This window comes from Cryptomeria japonica, chromosome 8 (assembly GCF_030272615.1).
Source record: "Cryptomeria japonica chromosome 8, Sugi_1.0, whole genome shotgun sequence".
Classification (NCBI taxonomy): domain Eukaryota; kingdom Viridiplantae; phylum Streptophyta; class Pinopsida; order Cupressales; family Cupressaceae; genus Cryptomeria; species Cryptomeria japonica.
In genome coordinates, this window is record NC_081412.1 from 7,755,360 (window position 1) to 7,775,958 (window position 20,599).

The 20,599-nt window shown below is 37.5% G+C and overlaps 2 protein-coding genes across 3 annotated transcripts in view; both read right to left on the reverse strand.

Annotated features, from left to right (window-relative positions):
- Positions 1-20,599, reverse strand: part of LOC131855920 (disease resistance protein RPV1-like) — a 36,724-nt gene that overhangs the window by 2,633 nt on the left and 13,492 nt on the right. Inside the window, exon 2 of one of the 2 annotated variants that reach the window (XM_059209662.1) lies at positions 22-1,096. In XM_059209662.1, coding sequence (XP_059065645.1) covers positions 22-1,096 — 1,075 coding nt within the window. The remainder of the gene's footprint in view (positions 1-21; positions 1,097-20,599) is intronic. The other variant, XM_059209663.1, reaches the window with a different exon arrangement.
- LOC131857327 (uncharacterized) lies at positions 1,105-18,728 on the reverse strand. Its single transcript, XM_059209664.1, has 2 exons — positions 14,855-18,728; positions 1,105-8,856 (listed from the first exon to the last, which is right to left on the reverse strand). The coding sequence occupies exon 1, from the start codon at positions 16,475-16,477 to the stop codon at positions 15,422-15,424; it is 1,056 nt and encodes a 351-aa protein (XP_059065647.1). The 5' UTR covers positions 16,478-18,728; the 3' UTR covers positions 1,105-8,856; positions 14,855-15,421.

Below are 20,599 nucleotides of genomic sequence, written 5' to 3' on the forward strand. Positions count from 1 at the left end.
AAAAGAATATATTAAGCTCACCATGGTGGCCTGTTTCTGAATGTCTTTAATTTGCTCCGTTGACCAAATACGGTGGGGTGACCATTCCTTTGCAATTTCTCTTCCAAGATCTCTAAGCTGATCGTGCATTTTGATTTTATTGCACTCGTCCACCTCAACCAAACATTTATTCTCAAGCACTTCCCAACTATGAACTCCACACCATCCCGACCCATCCCACACTTCAATGGCCACGTTTTTTTTTTCACCTAGGAAAAAACAAGCTATGTCTAAAAATATTTCTTTCTCCTCCTTATCCAGTGCATTGAAGCTTATTTTAAGCTTTTCTTTAATGTCATGGGGTAATATTCTTGATATTTTTTTCAATTGAGAATTCCAATACTCCTTAGGCTTTTTATAAAGCAGTCCTCCAAATACTCTAAGAGATAAGGGCAATCCTTTGCAATTATGTACAAATTTCTCAACAAGATCTTCAAATTCAATTGGAGGAGAAGATTGTAGGAAACTGTGCCAACATAAAAGCTCCTTAGCATGTCTAGGATTTAATCCTTTTATTGGGTAAATGGATGAGATTCCCCATGATTTAAGAATGCCCAATTCCCGACTTGTAACAATAATTAAACTACCTTGTCCCAAGCTGTCAATTCCTGGTAATAGAGCATCTAATTGTTCTAAACTATCTACATCATCCAAAATTACAAACACTTGAAGAAATCTCAACTTCATTTTAAGGAATATCTTCCCTTCTTCTACATTACCAAATTCAGGTCTAACACCAATGTCTTGCATAAGTTTCTTTTGTCTTATACACAATTCATTTTTATTTTCTGCATCTCGGACTTCAAAAAGAAAACTGGATTTATCTATTAAGGAACTTTTCCTATTGTATATTTCTCTGGCAAGGGTCGTTTTCCCAGAGTCCCCCATGCCGACAATCCCCACAATTTGTATATTTTGAGAAGAATCAAGTATACTTTCAAAAGCATTTACTGCCTCATCAAGACCCACTGGATATTTGGCTACCTCCATATAAACCTTTGTTTTCATGTGTTTCATCACACAATTCACGACGCTCTTCAACAACTTTCCTTCATCACTACACAACATAAAACCATGAAAGAATTCATTGTCCAAATTAGTTTAGTCAAAATCATTCAAATTAGTTTAGTTAGAAAAAAAAATTGAAACTAATATGAATATAATTTATTTAGTAAATTTTAGATATTAGATTTTATCAATTGTTCAAATATAGGAAGATGGATAGAGGCTTAATAAAGAATTATTTTAGATAGATGACAATAACTTTACGTGTTATAGGAAAATAAAATTGAAAGAGAAAATATAAAGGAATAGTAGTTTGACATAGAGTAAAAGAGTCCTTACAAATCCAAAACCATTTTTAAAAAACACTTCTTTCGAAAGAATAAAAGCCTTTTGTATGTTATTAAATAATTTTTAAACGTTATTACATTATTATATTTTATGGCTGTGACATCTTATGTAGTAAAATTCTTACCTTCATGTATAACATTTATTGATAAGGTTTTATTTGAAGATAAATAAATTTTGAGATATTACTAGAAGGAATGCATATATTTTGACATTCAAAGTTGTTCAATTTTAGGCAACATATATTGTAATTCTGAACATCATTTCGATATATACTATGCATGGCTGGGCACCAAAAATGATGCCTTAATTGTAGTTAACAATAATAAAATTTCAAGGGATCTAGATCATTAAAGTAATTTTATGTCAATTGATCTTTATAGTATACCATATAATTGAAAGGTTGTATATGAATTTTTTATATGTATTTGATGGTTGTGCAATTTGTATACAATGAAATAAGGGTAGATTGTGACACAAGAATAGTCCATATTTCTTTGACAATAATTACGTGTACAAATATGAAATAAAGACACAAATTTAGTAAAATTGACCTTTCATTGGAGACATTTTAATGCTAAAAAATGCTCTATTAAACTATTGAATTCAGTTATTTAGGCTGATTTTAGAATAATTTCCCTTTGTTTTAAACCTTATTCATTTAGATTGTAGGATAATTTGAAATTTACAAAGGATTTCTAATATGCATCTAGTATCATGTCATATAATTATTCAATCATGCACTCCATTACTCTTGTTGACTAGCATGGGTTGCAAGAATATTTGAAAACTTGTTTGATAATAATTAATTATCTTTGATAGTCTATGGGAAAAAAGAATAACTCTAAATTATAATCCTATTAAATGAGGACGTGCCTTCAACTTTGAAGGAAAGCATGTAGAAATAAGACAATAACTAAACAATGAAATTATGTTGGAGATGTAAAGCATTCAAGTTTATTAATCATGATAAATTCCTTAGATGAAATTAGAAATGATTACAAAAGAGATGCAACTCATAATACAAGATATACATGGAAAAATCCTTGTGAAAATTAAATTCCACACCTAAAGAAATCATTTAAAATAGTTACACAAATATAGCTTCTCTCTCGGTATTCCTAAAATAGTGTATCTCACTTGTGGGACATTGAAAATTTATATGATTGTGGAGAAAAAATTAATTGCATAATTACCTTCAAATGAAGGTGTACCATCTTGAACGAATGTTATTCAAATTTTTAACATTTTTTGGGGTCACGGAGAAGGTACCTTCAAAGATCCTTGGATAGACCTCTTCACCTTAGTCATATTTTTCTATTTCAAGCCTTGGCTTGGACCAACAAAGGAAATTAACATGATAAGATAATTTGTTCGATCGTAGCCCTTGGAGTAAACTTTCCAAAATGTAAAATTATAAATATATTTAATTTGATTAATAAAATTCAAAAAAATATTTATGCACTAAGTATTGATGACCTTGTTTCAACAATGAAAAAATATTAATTTGGAAGTATACAAAAAAAGTTATGCATTATGGATGCCTATATCTAAATTATATTATTTTTCACTGAAAAACTAATAAAAGATAAAATATGCATAACAAATTACAAAAACAAGTTAGTGTACTAAATATTGGTGCTACCAATTTACATTTAAGAATTCATAATTTTATCTTTTCTTGTTAGAAAAGATTATGCATTATGGAATAAATGTAATTTTTTTAAAATAATGTTAACTACAAAAAGTAAGTTATTAAAACTTATATTAAAGTTTCACAAATTATTTTTTTATTTATTTTTAAATACATTTATAATCTATGCATGAAATCTCAAAAATCACTAGTTCACATCATCTTCAATTTCTTAATGGTTTAATTGCTATAAATGACAAAGGTGAAATTTTGGTTTAAAATGTTGGTCTCAATGTTCTACTTCGGCAAAAAATAGGCCACACTATTGTGAAATAACCCCTCTAAATTTTTACAACACCTTGTTACTACTTCAACTTGCAAATCAACTTGAGATATGAGATGAAAATAATTATTATCCTCTTGTTTCACCCATCTATCTCTAACCTTTTATTGCCAAAAAATTTCTTCTTTTTTCAAAATGCCTTCTTGCTTAGAAAAGAGTATTTTTTCCCTATCTAAAAGGGCGTCTATTAGATCATATTGCTAAATTAACTAAGCACTTACTTCAATAATTACCACTTACTTATTTGTTCTGTATTTTTAAATTACTAATAATCATCTTTTTTTTTTTTAATAAGTAAATAGCTGCAAAGGGGCAGCACCCTTGTATTAAACAAAAAAGAGAATACAAGGCTTGATTCAATAAGAACGGTAGGGGGAAAGAATTGGGAAGAAAACCCCCTACCTTAGCTCTAGTCCCTAGACAAGAAAGACCAGCCCTGAAGGCTAGATGAGTACAAACATATACCAACCTCTTAAAGATGCAGAGGTTTTAAGACAAAAACAGACAATCTCAAAAAACACAGAGACCGGAGGGCCTAATGACAACCGAAGTCAAAGAGAGTCTTCAGAAGCTTCATCCACAAGTGCATTAGCCGCATCTAGGACAATGGGACATTCAGTGCCACAATTCAAATGAGCTGCCGATTCCACCTTCTCCTTAGGGAGTCGATAGTCATTTGGGAACCACTCTTTGCCCAACCCAAAACCCCAATCATTTCCATCCACCTATTCTCCATTATCCAAAATCCCAAAGTCATCAGTACCCGCTAGATCTTCATCACAGAGAAATTGTGCCCTCCATTCCGACGTGAAACTACTTTGTATGATAGCCGCTTTAAGCAAGAAATCAATGTTCCTGGAGATGACAGGCCAGGTTGCTTGGAGAGACTCAAAATCCAGGGAATTAACAATCCCAAGCTTCTTCACCTCCACTCCGTTGCTTAGTAACATATAGTAATTTTGGGGGAGCGGAATTCTAAGATTGGCATCAATATTGTCCAATACAACATCTATTTCCCCCAACAGGCGATGCTTTAACATCATTTGAGTTAACAGTTTTGCTTTCTGCTTACTAGTCCCCATGTAAATTATCATTGCAAGAAAAGCTGGGATATCGACATTGGCTCTGTACCTGTGGTAAGCCATAAGGAATTCCTTTCCCAGAATCCTCTTAAGGTTGTGGAGAATAAGAGGATGCCAAGAGAAGAGGACCTCTTGCAGACGTTTGTCCATGATTTCGCCCAGGAAAGCCATGTAGCTTCAAGGAGGATTGGGGTCTCCATAGCGAGTCGTCGAGAAAGGAAAGCAATTGTTTGATGGAAAGAAAGGGTATTCCATTGTTAAATAGCAAGGCATCAAACCAAAGAATACGACACCCTGCAAACAATTCACACCCATTAAATACCCACACGCGTGAGCTGCCAGTATCCAAAAAACCATCTGTGCCAAAGCTCCTCAACTTGGTGTCGACCGACTTTAAGCATCAAGTAATCATTAACAAATCTTGTGAGGATCTAGTTGTAACTAGATATTAATAAAGTACACTTATATTTAATTGCCACGAGGCCAAAAACCGACACTAATCAATGATGTCGGCAATGCATCACATCTCGTTGATAAGAAGAAACCTCAACAGGTTAACAGGGTAGACGGTCGTTCTCTCCACCGAAAACCATAACCATAAAGTGGAGAGGGGGTAAAGCGGCTACCGGGGAGCAAAGCACCGATTTGCTCCACAATCGAAAGTTGCGAAAAGAACCGAAGAGCGCGCAACCATCAGTAGACCCAACCGGAGAGCATCCCCCTCAATGGAAAGTGAGGATAGCATGTCAACCAGTGGAACCAATGCCACATCACCAACCAGCGCAACAAAAAATAATCATCAGTGGATATTCAGGTGGGGTCACTAACGGCTATAGCCAATTTAGAAAGTCTATCAGCTTCACCATTACCTTCCCTGTAGATGTGGCTAACCCGAAATTATCAAAGGTAGCTAGCAGCGCCAGGATCGGTTGAAGCCACTGGTTAAGGCGCCAACTAGGGATGTTATTACAGCGGATCGCATTAATAACATTTAATGAGTCTCCCTCCAAATGAATTCTCTGCACCCCTAGCTCCTTCCCTAACTGAAGAACTCTTAAGGCCACTCTGAATTCCACTTCATTATTAGTAGCCACTCCAATATTTTCAGAGATTTCTTTTATACAGAGACCATCAGAGTCCCTCATAATACAACCAATACCATTTTGACTTGGATTTCTTGCAGAAGCACCATCAAAGTTTACCTTGCTCCACCCATCCTCTGGCGCATCTCATTTTGCCCCCACTCTTGGATTGGTCTGATCCATCGGGTTGCCCAGTCCGAAGATTGGTGGGATGAGTAGGTTTGGAAGAACCAGCTTAATATTACAACCCCAGTCAGTGAACAAATTTTTTTTTAATGTTTTGGATTGGGCAGCCTCATTCAGGAGCTTAGTCAGGTGGTTCTCAATTTTCCCACAAAGAGACAATAGGCTCATTTCTTTACCCTGGAAGATTCTGTGGTCCCTTTCTTTCCAAATTTCCCAAATCAGAAGTGATGGGAGGATAAAAAGCAAATCAGCATAAACAATCTTACATGTCGGTTTAGGCCATTACAAAAACCACTTATCTAGCGGAAGGGGCCAAAGATTCTCAGTTTTCCCATGAAATGCCACCAACAGTGACTGGAGAATTTGCAATGGAGAAGAAGATGATCCGCAGTCTCTTCCTCTTCTAGACATAAAGTACATATGTTGGGTCCATTGATACCCATTGAATGGAGTCTTCCTTGAGTTAAGATTTTTCTCTGACAAGCCAACCAGGCAAAGGAGCCCGCTTTGGGAAGGTGTTGATGCCAAAAAAGATTAACAGGCTAGTCTTTTTTATCTATAGCCGCTTCTTTTAGCTTGTAACCAAAACATACTTTGTATTTACAATCGGAGGAGCCGTAACACCTAATAATGTCCTTATCAGGGGAAGGGAAAATAATCCTTTTGTTGAGAATGTTTGTAAACAAGTCCTTCAGAAGCTGATCCAAAGAGTTCCATTTCCATTTAGCAATACCATTTTCTCGGATTGGATAACCATAATCATAGATATTGTGCCCCCAAAGGTGACAGGTTTCTGCCATAATAGGTTGTGGAGAGGGGTTGTGACATAGGGCATCTTCACCAGACCAAGAATCAAACCAAAAGGAGGCATCCCTGCCATTCTTGACATCCCAGGTAACCTGATCGCTTATGATTTCCCTGTTGTCCACAATAAAATTCTAGATAGCCGAGCCTCTGGGAGGATTGTTGATAGTCAGAATCCTTTTAGGCTCTAGGGAGTCCAGATATTTATGTTTTAGGAGCCTTGCCCATTTTTGCTTCCCACTGCTACAAATTTCCCAAACCAGTTTAGCACCCATTGCTAAATTCATAATTGAGATTTGGTGAATGCCAACACCTCTTGCCTTTTTTGGTTGGTAGATCTTTTTCCAAGCTGTCAAAGGAAATTTACCTTTGTCATCTGAACCATTCCAAACGAAATTTCTCATTAGAGAAATCAATTCATCTTCAATTGCCATCGGTGATCTTAGACAAGCCATGGAAAAAACCAGTAGCGCTGAAAGAACTGACTTTATCATAGTGAGCTTCCCAACAGAGGATAACCACTTGCCTTTCCAAGTTGCAAGCTTGGATTTGCACTTATCAATAAGATGCTTCCAGTAATGAGTTCTATTACTACCAATAAAGAGGGGGGTTCCAAGAAACTTCCCTAGGAAGTTTATGACTCTGAGATTAAGAATCCTTGACAATACAGCTTGCAAGTTAAGTGAAGTGTTGACAAAAAACACTTCAAATTTGTGCCAGATGATTTTCTGTCGGGAAGCCATACAGTAATCATCAAGGCATGTTTTAATTGTTCTAGCTTCCCTCCTGCAGGCCAAACCAAACAGAATGGTGTCATCAGCAAACTGAAGATGAGTCATTTTTTCAACCCCTGTTGCCACATTAACTCCAACCCAATGATCATCTTGTTGAAGAGCTCTTATAGATCGACCTAAAACTTCAGCAATTATGATAAATAAAAATGGTGATAATGGATCACCTTGTCTGATTCCTCTTGTCGAAGAGAAGAAACCATGGGATGAGCCATTGACCAGAATAGAGAATTTGGGGGAAGAGAGACAACTCGTGACTCAAGAGAGCCATTCCTTGCAGAAGCCAAATTTATTAAGAACATCAAATAGGAAATCCCTGTCCACCATGTCATAAGCTTTCAGGATGTCCAATTTTAAAAGCATACAAGAGTCCTTGGTCTTCCTGGCTGTGTGAAGCGTTTCATGAGCAACGATAATGCCTTCCACAATGGATCTTCCAGGGGCAAAACCGCTTTGTTCATCTGATATGATGTGTTTAAGGAGGGGCTTCAATCTGTTAGCTATGATCTTTGTTACAACCTTATATACAATGTTGCATAGAGCAATGGGCCTAAAGTCACTCGTCTGTTGTGGATTTTGCTTCTTCGGGATTAGAGTCAAAAAGGTGTGATTGATAGCCCCAACATAGTCATCTTCTTTCTTGATTCTTCTACTGCAAGATGTAGATCTCGAGCAATGATATCCTAGAAATGATGGAAGAAAGCAGTAGGGAAGCCATCCGGGCCAGGAGTCTTATCCGGTTTCAGCTGGAAGGTAGTATTCCTTACTTCATCAATTGAAATAGGAGTACAGAGAAAGCTATATTTTGATTGACAGATATAACGGATGGGATTGAGTTCAGAATTTTGGCTCTTGCTTCATGGTCAATCTGATGGTCACCATTCAACAAAGAGTCAAAGAATCTTACAGCTTCCTGCGCAATGTCCTCATAATTCCTGACAGTGACTCCATCCGGTCTCATAATCTTCGATATTTTGTTTCTATTTCGAATGGCAATGGTCGACCGGTGGAAGAATTTGGTGTTTTATCACCTTCCTTTAGCCATAACTCCCTTATTTTTTACGCCAGTGGATTTCCTCACACCGAAGGATTTCATTTAGCTTAGAATTGAGAGAATTTTCTTTCATAAATAGATCCTCAATCATTCCTGAAGTAATAACAAAGTTGGTTAAGTCTGCCAGTTCAGCCTTAATTCTTAATTTCTCCATATGAATATTCTTGAAATGGCTCTTATTCCATTCTTTGATCTTGACCTTAATATACTTGAGCTTTTTATTGAGAATGAGTAGTCTCAAATGATTCCCAAAAACCGGTTTATTCCACCAAGCATCTATAAGATCATATAATTCAGGCACTTTGAACCACATTTTCTCAAACTGGAACGAGGTACCACCCACCCCCCCTTGACCCAAGGCGACCTCCAAACAGATTGAGTAGTTATCTGATCCGATAAGCGGGAGAATCGACGATTCTAAGGCTATATTTTGCCCTAACCACTCACCAATAACAAGGAACCGGTCAAGTTGTTCAGCAATATTAGTAAAACCTGTAAGGAAGTTAAGTAGCGGAAACAACTTCCTACACTAATCTTGAGAGGAGAGTAATGCAAAAAATTTTCAGATCATTACAACAGTTACAGAAAATAGAAATAGATATAATAGCATTCATACCACAACACAATGATTTACGTGGGGAAAACCCTTTCAGGAGAAAACCCCACCCTCCAAAAGCAGCTCAATATTTTATTCAGCAATCAAAAACAGATTACAAAATACTTGCAGAGCAAGCTCTTCGCAGGAGTAGCACTAAACAGAGATTCAGAGGCAACTCAATAGCCATAAGACTCTTACACACAACCTCTATCTCACACACCTCATAAATAGGAGATACAATACAAGAAACCGTCAAACGGTATTACAAAACCATGGGCTAAAACCACCCAATAAGGTGTAGCCGACCTTATCTCCCTTCTATGACATGTTAAAGCACACATCAACACGTGTCGCTCTCTTTTACAGCTCATTTATGTATCCGATACAAATTATTTTTCCTATTTCAGGAGTACAAACTTCCGGAGGCCATAACTTGAGAACCGGGTGTCCGATTGACGAACCGTTTGAAGCGCCGGAAAGCTCGCGAAGTGCTCTATCACCTCGTAACCCGCTTCGCCGGTTACGGCCACTTTTCAGGGCGTTTCGGAGCCTCTAAAGTCCCCAAAATTAAGTTTAAACATTTTATTGCACCCCTCCAAGACGAAAACTTTAATATCTTCAAAACTAGCTGTGACCTTGCGACGAAACTTTACCGGAATGCTTATCTAGCCAACCAGAAGCTTCAGGGAGAGTTTCGCACCATTTCGTGCTCAAATAAAAACTTACTATAAATAGTAACCTCGCATAAATGCAAGGTTGAGACACCATTTTTCCCAACAAATCTCCCACTTGTCGAACACCTTGCATGAGCGGAAGGGAATGTCAACACATTGAATCAATTGCTAGGGGCCATAAGGCCCATAGACTCTGAACACCATCTGAACTTCTCTGTGCTCACAGCCTTAGTTAAAGCATCTGCAACATTCATCAAAGTGTCCACCTTAACCAGCTTCACCCTACCATCTTCGACCATATCTCTAACAAAATGATACTGAACATCAATATGTTTGGTCCGGACATGAAATGTCGGGTTCTTAGCTAGGCTAATTGCACTCTGACTGTCACAGTAAACTGTCACTGTACCTTGTTTTATTCCAATATCCGAACACAGTCTCTTAAGCCAAATGGCCTCTTTACAAGCATGAGTAGCTGCCATATACTCTGCTTCAGTAGTGGATAAAGCAACCACAACCTGTCGCTTACTCATCCAACTAATTGCACCACCAAACAAAGTAAACACATAAGCACTGGTGGATCTTCTGCTATCAATATCACCTGCCCAATCTGAATCTACATAACCATGGATATCAAGGGAAGTCATGTCTCCAACTGAATTACCATGATAACACAAAAAATACTCTGAAGTACCCTTCAAATATCTGAAGACTCTTTTGACTGCATCCCAATGAACTCTACCAAGATTAGACATATATCTAGAAAGTACTCCCACTGCTTGGGCAATGTCTGGTCTAGTACAGACCATAGCATACATCAAGCTTCCAACCGCACTCTGGTAAGGCACTCTGCTCATGTCTTCCATCTCCAATGGAGATGTAGGACAATCTGAAATAGATAGTTTCATTCCAACTGTAAAAGGAACACTCAATGGTCTACAATTCTGCATGTTGAACCTCTGTAACACTGAATTCACATACTTACTCTGGCCTAGCCATAGCTTTCTGTTCACCCTATCTCTTCTAATTTCCATCCCAAGAATGTGCTTTGCTGCACCAAGATCTTTCATTTCAAATTTAGCAGCGAGCTGAGACTTCAGTTCTGAAATCATACCTTTCCCTTTACCAATGAATAACATATCATCAACATACAATGCAATAAATAAGAAATGATCACCATAAGATTTATAATAAACACAGTGATCTGATTTAGAACGTTCAAATCCCAAACTCAACACATATGTATCAAATTTCTGGTACCACATCCTAGGACTTTGTTTGAGGCCATACAAAGATTTCTTCAATTTACAGACCAAATTTCTTTTGCCTTTCACCACATAGTGCTCTGGCTGTGTCATATAAATATCTTCCTCCAAATCACCATGAAGGAAAGCAGTTTTCACATCCATTTGCTCAACCTCTAAATCATAAGCAGTGGCAATAGAAAGCAAAAATCTAATGGACGTCATTTTTGCAACAGGAGAAAATATCTCACCGTAATCAACACCCTCAACCTGAGAGTAGCCTTTTGCAACCAACCTTGCTTTATACTTCTCAATGCTTCCATCTGAACCAATCTTTTTCTTGAACACCCATTTACAACCAACAGGTTTTCGTCCTTCAGGCAATGGTACAAGATCCCATGTATCATTCTTTTTCAAAGCTGCCATTTCTTCCTCCATAGCAATCTTCCAGGATTCTGCATCATTCATACCTAATGCCTCTTCTACAGATTTCGGTTCATCCACACTAGTATTCAGAGCAAAAATACATCTCCAATCATCAGGTGAATACCTTTTAGGTGGTTGTCTATGTCTTGTAGACCTTCGAACAAGCTGAGTTGGAGGTTCTTCCTCCTCTTCTGAAGATTCAGAGCTAGACGAGCTCTCCTCAAATTCTTGCCTATCTAGGGGTCTCGATTCAACTCTTTCAGGTGTAGAAGGAAGTTGAATCACATCTTCTTTTTTAGTCTGTTATGGCTGCAATGTAACAGAAGGAGACTTAATTTCTCTAAAAATAACACTTCTACTGTGAATTACCTTTTGTGCAACAGGATCCCAAAGCTTGTATCCTTTCACACCATAACTATACCCGATGAAGATACATTTCACAGCCTTGTTCTCCAACTTTGTTCGCTTCTCCTTTGGCACATGTGCATATGCCTCGCAACCAAAAACTCTAAGATGTCTCAATGAAGGCTTGTGACCTGACCATGCTTCCATAGGCGTTTTATCAACAAGAGCTGATGTAGGAGACCTGTTAATCAGGTAGCAAGCAGTGGCAACAGCTTCAGCCCAAAACTTTTGTTCGAGACCAGCACCACTCAACATACTCCTGGCCTTCTCCATCAGTGTCCTGTTCATTCTTTCTGCAACTCCATTCTGCTGTGGAGAATACGGAGTTGTCTTCTGCCTGTTAATTCCACAGTCTTTACAGAATCTATCAAAATCATTAGAGCAAAACTCACCGCCATTATCAGTTCTCAAACATTTTATTTTCTTTCCAGTCTGCAACTCAACCATTGCTTTAAATTCTTTAAAACGACTAAAAACTTCAGATTTACTCTTTAGAAAATAAACCCATGTCCTTCTACTAAAATCATCAATAAATGAAACATAATATGTGGATTTTCCAATCGAAGAGACATCTACTGGACCAAACACATCAGAATGGATAAGATCCAAAACACCACAAGTTTTATGAGAACTCGAGTAAAACTGAACGCGGTTTTGTTTTCCATAAATGCAATGCTCACAGAAATCAAAGTCAAGATTACAATCATTCAAACCGTCAACAAGGTTTTTATTTTTCAAGGTCCTTAGACCCTTTTCTCCAATGTGGCCAAGTCTCTGGTGCCATAACATAGTCTTCTCTGCAGGTAACTTTGCTTCAGACGAAAGAGCACCCTTAGGTACCCAAAAACCATTTCCATCTGCTGAAGGTGAAACCTTCAAATCTTCCAGTGAAGTATCTGCAGATTTACTTTTTACAGAAGTGCTATTACACTCAACAGTGTATGCTTCAAGCTTATACAAAGTGCCAAACCTGACACCTCTAGCAACTACCATAGCACCCTTAATCATCTTACATCCTGCTTCAGAAAAGACTACCTGCACACCCGCATCTATCAGTTTGCTCACAGATAACAGGTTTCGTTTTAATCCAGGGATATGCAGCACACCATTAATCCTTTTTATTCTACCATCAGAAAACCTGATTCTAACTTTACCTCGACCAACAATGTCTAAATGTGAATCATCACCCAAGTACACCTTACCTCCATTAAATCCTTCATATTCAGAAAACCAATCTCTATTGGAAGTCATATGAAAAGATGCACCTGAGTCAATTAGTCAGGCATCATTACCTGCATGAGTCGCCAAAGCCGCAATAAATGCATCGCCATCTTCCTTGTCGGACTCAGAATCAGAATCGAACTTTTTCTTTTTCTTCTTCTTTTCTTCTTTGCAGTCCTTACGGATGTGACCCGGTTTACCACAATTCCAGCAAATGACTTTGGACTTTCCAGGAGATTTCGATCTCCCTTTGGATTTGGACTTGCCGCGCTTCTCATTCTTCTTGCCTTTCTCCTTAGGTCTTCCACGAACAGTTAGGGCTTCCTTTGAACTGATGGATACCTTCCTTCGCATCTCTTCACCGAGTAGGGCACCCACCACGTCCTCAGATTTCAAAACAACAGAAGTACTACCGATAGCCATAACAAGAGAATCCCACGAATCAGGCAAAGAACAAAGCAAGATCTGACATTTCTCCTCCTCATCCATCTTAACACCGACGGATACTAATTGAGCCACAATCATATTGAATGCTTCTAGGTGGTCTGCAATTCGTCCACCCTCTTCCATCTTCAAGGAATACAATTTCTTTCTTAAGAAAATTTGATTTAATAAAGATTTCACTTGATACATCTCACCAAGCTTAGTCCATAGCTTCTTTGCAGAGTTCTCTTCATGGACATTGATTAGAACAGAGTCTGTCAGGCACAGTCTGATTAGACCCTTGGCTTTTCGGTCCATAACATCATACTGAGCTGCCGCAGTAGGATCTGAGGGCCTTTGGACATTCGCATCAACAGCATCCCAAAGATCTCGATCTATTAGCAGATCTTCCATCTTCAGCTTCCACATCTCAAAATTACTTCCATTAAATTTCTCCACCTCTATTCTCCCTGACGAACTCGCCATCTGAATATTCCTACAACAAGATCAAAAAGTGTCTTCTGCACAAGCTCCCACTCAAATCTGGATTAGTTCAAAAAACCCAACTGCCCACAATTGAAACCAAAGGTGATCAGGCTCTGATACCACTTGTAAGGAAGTTAAGTAGCGGAAACAACTTCCTACACTAATCTTGAGAGGAGAGTAATGCAAAAAAATTTCAGATCATTACAACAGTTACAGAAAATAGAAATAGATATAATAGCATTCATACCACAACACAATGATTTACGTGGGGAAAACCCTTTCGGGAGAAAAACCCCACCCTCCAAAAGCAGCTCAATATTTTATTCAGCAATCAAAAACAGATTACAAAATACTTGCAGAGCAAGCTCTTCGCAGGAGTAGCACTAAACAGAGATTCAGAGGCAACTCAATAGCCATAAGACTCTTACACACAACCTCTATCTCACACACCTCATAAATAGGAGATACAATACAAGAAACCGTCAAACGGTATTACAAAACCATGGGCTAAAACCACCCAATAAGGTGTAGCCGACCTTATCTCCCTTCTATGACATGTTAAAGCACACATCAACACGTGTCGCTCCCTTTTACAGCTCATTTATGTATCCGATACAAATTATTTTTCCTATTTCAGGAGTACAAACTTCCAGAGGCCATAACTTGAGAACCGGGTGTCCGATTGACGAACCGTTTGAAGCGCCGGAAAGCTCGCGAAGTGCTCTATCACCTCGTAACCCGCTTCGCCGGTTACGGCCACTTTTCAGGGCGTTTCGGAGCCTCTAAAGTCCCCAAAATTAAGTTTAAACATTTTATTGCACCCCTCCAAGACGAAAACTTTAATATCTTCAAAACTAGCTGTGACCTTGCGACGAAACTTTACCGGAATGCTTATCTAGCCAACCAGAAGCTTCAGGGAGAGTTTCGCACCATTTCGTGCTCAAATAAAAACTTACTATAAATAGTAACCTCGCATAAATGCAAGGTTGAGACACCATTTTTCCCAACAAAACCCACTCTCCAGTTCGTCCGTTTGAAAATTCCATTTTTCGGAACAATGTCTAAAAGGTGATTTTTCTCGACAAAATTCAAAAAGTCCTTCTGGGACGTACCAGTCCTCTGAATACCCCCACTTTTCTCAGTGCCAGAAAGGATCGCATTGAAGTCCCCGACTACCACACAACTACCATCGATAATACTATTTAGTTTGATGGATAAGAGATCCCAGAGAGCCCATTTATCACCAACAGTAGATGGTCCATACACATTGAAAAGATTGAAATTCTCATTCCGTCCAAGAATAGTAACCGAGCAATGTTGCCAATGCTTATCTATCCCAACAAGTGAGATCTTAACATTCATGGGGTTCCAAATGATTCCCAAGCCACCAGAGGCTCCATCCGATTGCCTAAAAATCCCATTCCATTGTTTCCAAACTCTCATTTTAGCATCAATCTCAGCCTTGCTCCATTAAGTTTCCTGTAGTAGCCAAATATCTCCTTTGGTGTCATCAATCTGGCGCTTAATCAAGCGCCATTTCTCAGGGGCATTGATGCCCCTGACATTCCAGGATAGGAGTTTCATTGCTCCTGGGGAAGGGCACTTCCCTTCCCTAAATTAAGTTTGGTTTGACCACTGGCAGCACCAGCCACTGCTAGCATAACTTTTTTGGATTTGCGCCCCCACACACCTTTTGGCTTAAAATTTGGTTTGTCAATAGTTGAATCCGACTTTCCAAACCCTTTTGAAGTACCCTCCAATATAAGATCTGAGTCAGGTTCAAAGTCTTCCTCCCCCTCCGAGGAGGAGGTTTCAATTTCACCATCTTCCAGTTCAATGCCTATCGTGGAGCAGATCTGCCCTCCCATCTCCCCCATAGTGCCAATCTCCATACCCTGAGAGTGAAAATTGTCATCTTCAATTACCAGTTGCTTCCTAGGCACAAAAGGGGAGGGTGGAAGTGAATCCACTAACTTGGATTCAATGTTTGCCTGTAGGGTTTTGGTCTTCTCTAGAAGTGTGAGAAGGTCTTGTTGGCTCACGCTTTGACCAAAGGAAGGAGGAACTATGATCAAAGGGGTTGCCCCTGTTAGTGGAACATTCTCCTTATCAAGAGTATCGTTGCAAAAAGCTTCCCCGGTGTCAAAGGCAATAAGAGGTTCTGGTTGCAGTTTAACCTCAATAGGAGATTGCATACAGGAATAACTTCGTTGTATCGTAACCAAAACATCACAACTAATACCGGTATGATCCAAAGAAAAGCATTTAGGACCAATACGCAGTTGATCTTCTCTATCAATCTTTTGGATCCAGAACTTCCCTGCACCAATAATTCTAACTTCATCGGGGATCTTGGAGATTTGATCTGTGCTAATACAAATTCTGAGGAAGCTTCCCCATAGTTTATCCTCCAAGATGTCATTTGTCGATACAAAGGTGCCAAGGTCTTTGCATATATCCTTAATGACATCAATGTGCCAATAATCCGAGGGGCAATTATACAGTCTTATCCATACCTTGTTGTTCGGCAATACATGCATTCGGGAGTTGAAATTGGGCTGCCAATCAATGATGTGAACTTCAATGCCATCTAAAGATATATGGACCTTTATTTTTAGCTTTCCATTTCTCCTCATTGCTCATAAATTCAATCATATAGAAATCATTCAGGAGAATATTAATGTTAATATCCTTTCCCCAATGCGCTCTACACCAGGATTCAAAGTTGTCCTTAACCCGCTTTCCACCACCCCACTTGATGAAAAGGCAAGACTCAAGCAAATTTGACCTAGCAGAATTAATTGTATTCTCATCCAAAAAGATGGTGGGTCTTGAGGTTTTTCTTACCGGTTTATGAAAATGGGGTCGCTAGGGGAGGGAGGCTACTCTTCGAAAGTCAAGGCGTCTTTCTTGGTTCGACCAAGGGTTCAGATTTTTAGGATGGAAGTTGGATCTCCAAAACCTAGCTTGATCCGCCCTTGAATTATCTTGCCTGAAGCGCCCATTCCGCTTTTGAAAATTACCATGATCAATCGAGGGAGCCAAAAAAGAGTCAGTGTGAGCATCGCCTCTCTCGAGTGTCGCACCAGAAATGCTAGGTTCAGGCAGTGGATACCAGTTTCGAGGGGCCTCGGATGTGGGATGTTTAGCCTTGCGAAACCAGCCTATGTTATTCCAAATGAAACCATTCTCCTTCCACTTATGCGGGTCAATAGGGCACTGGTTACCACTTGAATAAGGGTTTCCATAGTTTAACCGCAGTCTGGAATATCTGTTGCCCTGGAACATATATGCTTTCCCAACATTAACCGGTTTCTGAACAGCATGCAATCTACCTATCTCGATGGGGAAGGCAATGTCCGCTTCATCGCTCCAAGATCCAACTTTCTTGTGACTTCCAAACGCCTCCTTTTAGCTCTTATGTGTAGTCTAATATTCGACCCCTTGCCATACTATGAAATCTATATCTTCCTATTTCCTTTCTACAAATAAAACACTCCTCATGCACTATTAAAGTTTTTATAATTTATTAGAAACTCTTGACATGTATGTTTCGAGCACAAAGTATAATAGGATAAATACACACAAAATTTCTAAGCTACATGTCAGGTTGAAATATATACCAATCATGCTAAGGTAGATTCTCAAGTAGTATCAACTTTTCCCTCTATCTTAGGAATTTTAGTTACATATATACTTCTTTTGAGTTTAGAAACTTCTCGATACTCTATTGTCCAAGACATAACTTTTCTTAAAGTCAAATCTCGTAGAATCAAAAGATATGATTGCAACTCAACAAACTACCACATTAGTAAAGGTGTCAAGAGTACCTATTTCTTATCATAACATGCTCTCTATGATATTAGCATATAAAGTCCTTGTTTAGCATCCAAATAATCCACTTTTGTAACTAGCAATGTATATTATCACTTTTTTTCTATCAAAAGTAATTTCCTTTCATCGTTTAGCTTGCTTTAAAATCTAAATTAGTTGTGGAAAAGAAGATGTAAAAGACAAAATGAAGATTCAAACAACAAACTTAAACTCTAATCTACACTTGATGTACACCTCTAATGAAACAAAGGAATTGAAACAAAAGATGAAAGAAAACATGTATTGTCTCATCCACAACTCTTTGTTGCACACATAAGAATGTCCATTGTTGTGCTCTACTGGACTTGTGCTTCAAAGATTTTAAACCAACAACATGACTTTGCATTTATAGACTTGGGAGAGGGACTATTTATAGATTGTGAGGATGATTGATTAAGGGTTGAGATTGCTCTAAGTGGCACCTTGTGATCAGTGCACTTGAAGAGGGAAAGGATTGAAGATATTTGACTTGGAAACACTATCTTCAAAAGTGATAAAGGATGAAGAATAAAATGGTATCTATTGGAAGTTCAAAAAAAAAATTGAAGATATATTGGAAGTTTAAAAAAAAATAAAAAATTGAAGATATGTGAAGGTGAGGAATTTCTTGGAGAGATGAATGGATACGTGGATTTGATAAGAATATTTTTGGAAATGTGGGATTGATGTGACAAATGCATGCAAGTTTGATCATGGTTTAAGCATGCTTAAGAATGTGCCCCTAGATGTATTGTTGGAAATAAGCCACACTCAAGCCAAAGATGGAGTAGCCACAAAGGGGTGAGTAGCTCAATGGTAGCGCACTCCAGCATGGAAGGTCCAAGGTTCAAGTCCTAGCTAGCCCAAAATCACAACATGGTATTAGAGCTAGGCCAAGTGAGGAGCCCCAAGCATCTACTAAGTGGGTTAAGGTGGGTTGTTGAACATAAGCCACCCAAACCAAAGATGGATTGGCCACAAGGGGGCGAGTAGCTCAATAGTAAAGCACTCCAACAACAAATGGAAGGTGCTAGGTTCAAGTCCTAGCTTGTCCAAAAACTCAACATTTATTAGTTTTAGTCAATTAATTAGTTTTAGTCAATTAATGGCTTGTAGTGGAAATTTGGGGAATTAAATAAATAAGTTTTATTTATTTTATTTTTTAAGGATAGGGATATGAAAGGTGAACTTAATTGAATAAATGTTGATTTATTTATTCAAGGGTGAACTATAGAGGAAAGGGAGACAAGTGATTAAAATTATTTTAAACATGACTTGAATTTATTTAATTAATGCTACGAAGGTAATTGGAAAACTTAATTAAAAGTGTGATTATAAGTGGATGATTTATGTGTCTACAATTTCCTTGTGTGAAGAAAAGATATAAAAAACTTAATTAATACAACTTAAGGTATAGAAGGGAAAAGAATGAACCTCAGAAGAGAAATGCATTTCCTTCTCTTCATGCTTGTTGGTGACTTTACTAATTCCATTTATTTATTTTTTAGTAAAGCGTTAATAATTTTACTATTATTGCATTTATGGAAATGATGTTGTGAGCAAACATCCAAGGTCATGTATAATCCTTCAACAAATCACCTTTTTTAGAATGTGTGTAACTAGGCCTATCCTTAAAGATGTCGGTGCATATTGTACCATAAAGAAATGTAAATCTTGGATATGTATTCTTTACAATAACTTTTTTTCGGTGGATGCAACTAGGTATATCCTTAAAGATGTTTCCTATTACAACATGAAGAGATATATATCTAGGATATGTATTCTCTACACCAACTTCTTAGTTCCCTTATAGGGAGGCTACATATGACCCTAGTTCATTTTCATTTGTTTATATTTGCTGATTGTTTTTTAACAACTATGTTCATATGGTGGGGGAATTTTCGGAAATCCAAATCAAGTTGGCATTAAAAAAAAATTGTATTTTTATATGTTGAATAAATATTGTTAATATATATATATATATATATATATATATATATATATATATATATATAAACATTTGTGTCAAAAATTAATGAAGTTTCAGGTTATAGATGGGAGAAAATATGGCAATATAAAGGGAAAAAATTGTCAATTTAGATGGTATAAAATTACTTCATCAAGAAGTTTAACCCCTAGAAATATTTGAGTCTAATGCAATAAAAGCTATGATATTATATATTATCATGAATTTGTTTAGTGTCATTAATGTATGAATATATTTACAACTAGCAATTGCACCTTGGCGTGCATTGGGTAAGCCAAAGAGGTGTGGAATGTCAATTAAGAAAAAAAAAATGGTCTTTTTTGGATAAATTTGTGTAGTACATGTAGTCAATTGGAAGACTATTTAGCAAATGTTTGTGCAACAAAGGTCTCAATAGCTATCTACACAACTATTGGTTCCAAAAAGTGGAAGTTTCATAGACACCAAGCTGCACCAAGTAGTAGTTTTATCACACATACATAAAATAGTTGGATCCACACTTCTAACACATTTAATTCAAGTTGGTGGATTTAAAGTGAACTTTTGGATTCAAGTGTTCCAACTTCCAAGTGAAAGTGAACAAGAGAAATGTATTTTGATAAACACAATCGAAAAAGAGTTTAAAAAAGAGATTTTTTTAAAAGAATAATTAATACTGAGTTTAACACGACATCAAAATTGAGATAGAGACAGTAGCATGGCAGTAATAAATATATCACGACAAAAATATAATAGAAATAAAATTAACTAGACAATAGTGACAACAATGATGATAGTAATATAGTAATAAATATATTATGATTCAAATTTATATCTAATGATATGAACTTTAAAACATGTGTATAATGATCAACAATTATATAAGTTCATCAAAGTCAAATTCATGAAATAATTTAAAAACAATATTATTTTAGTGTCA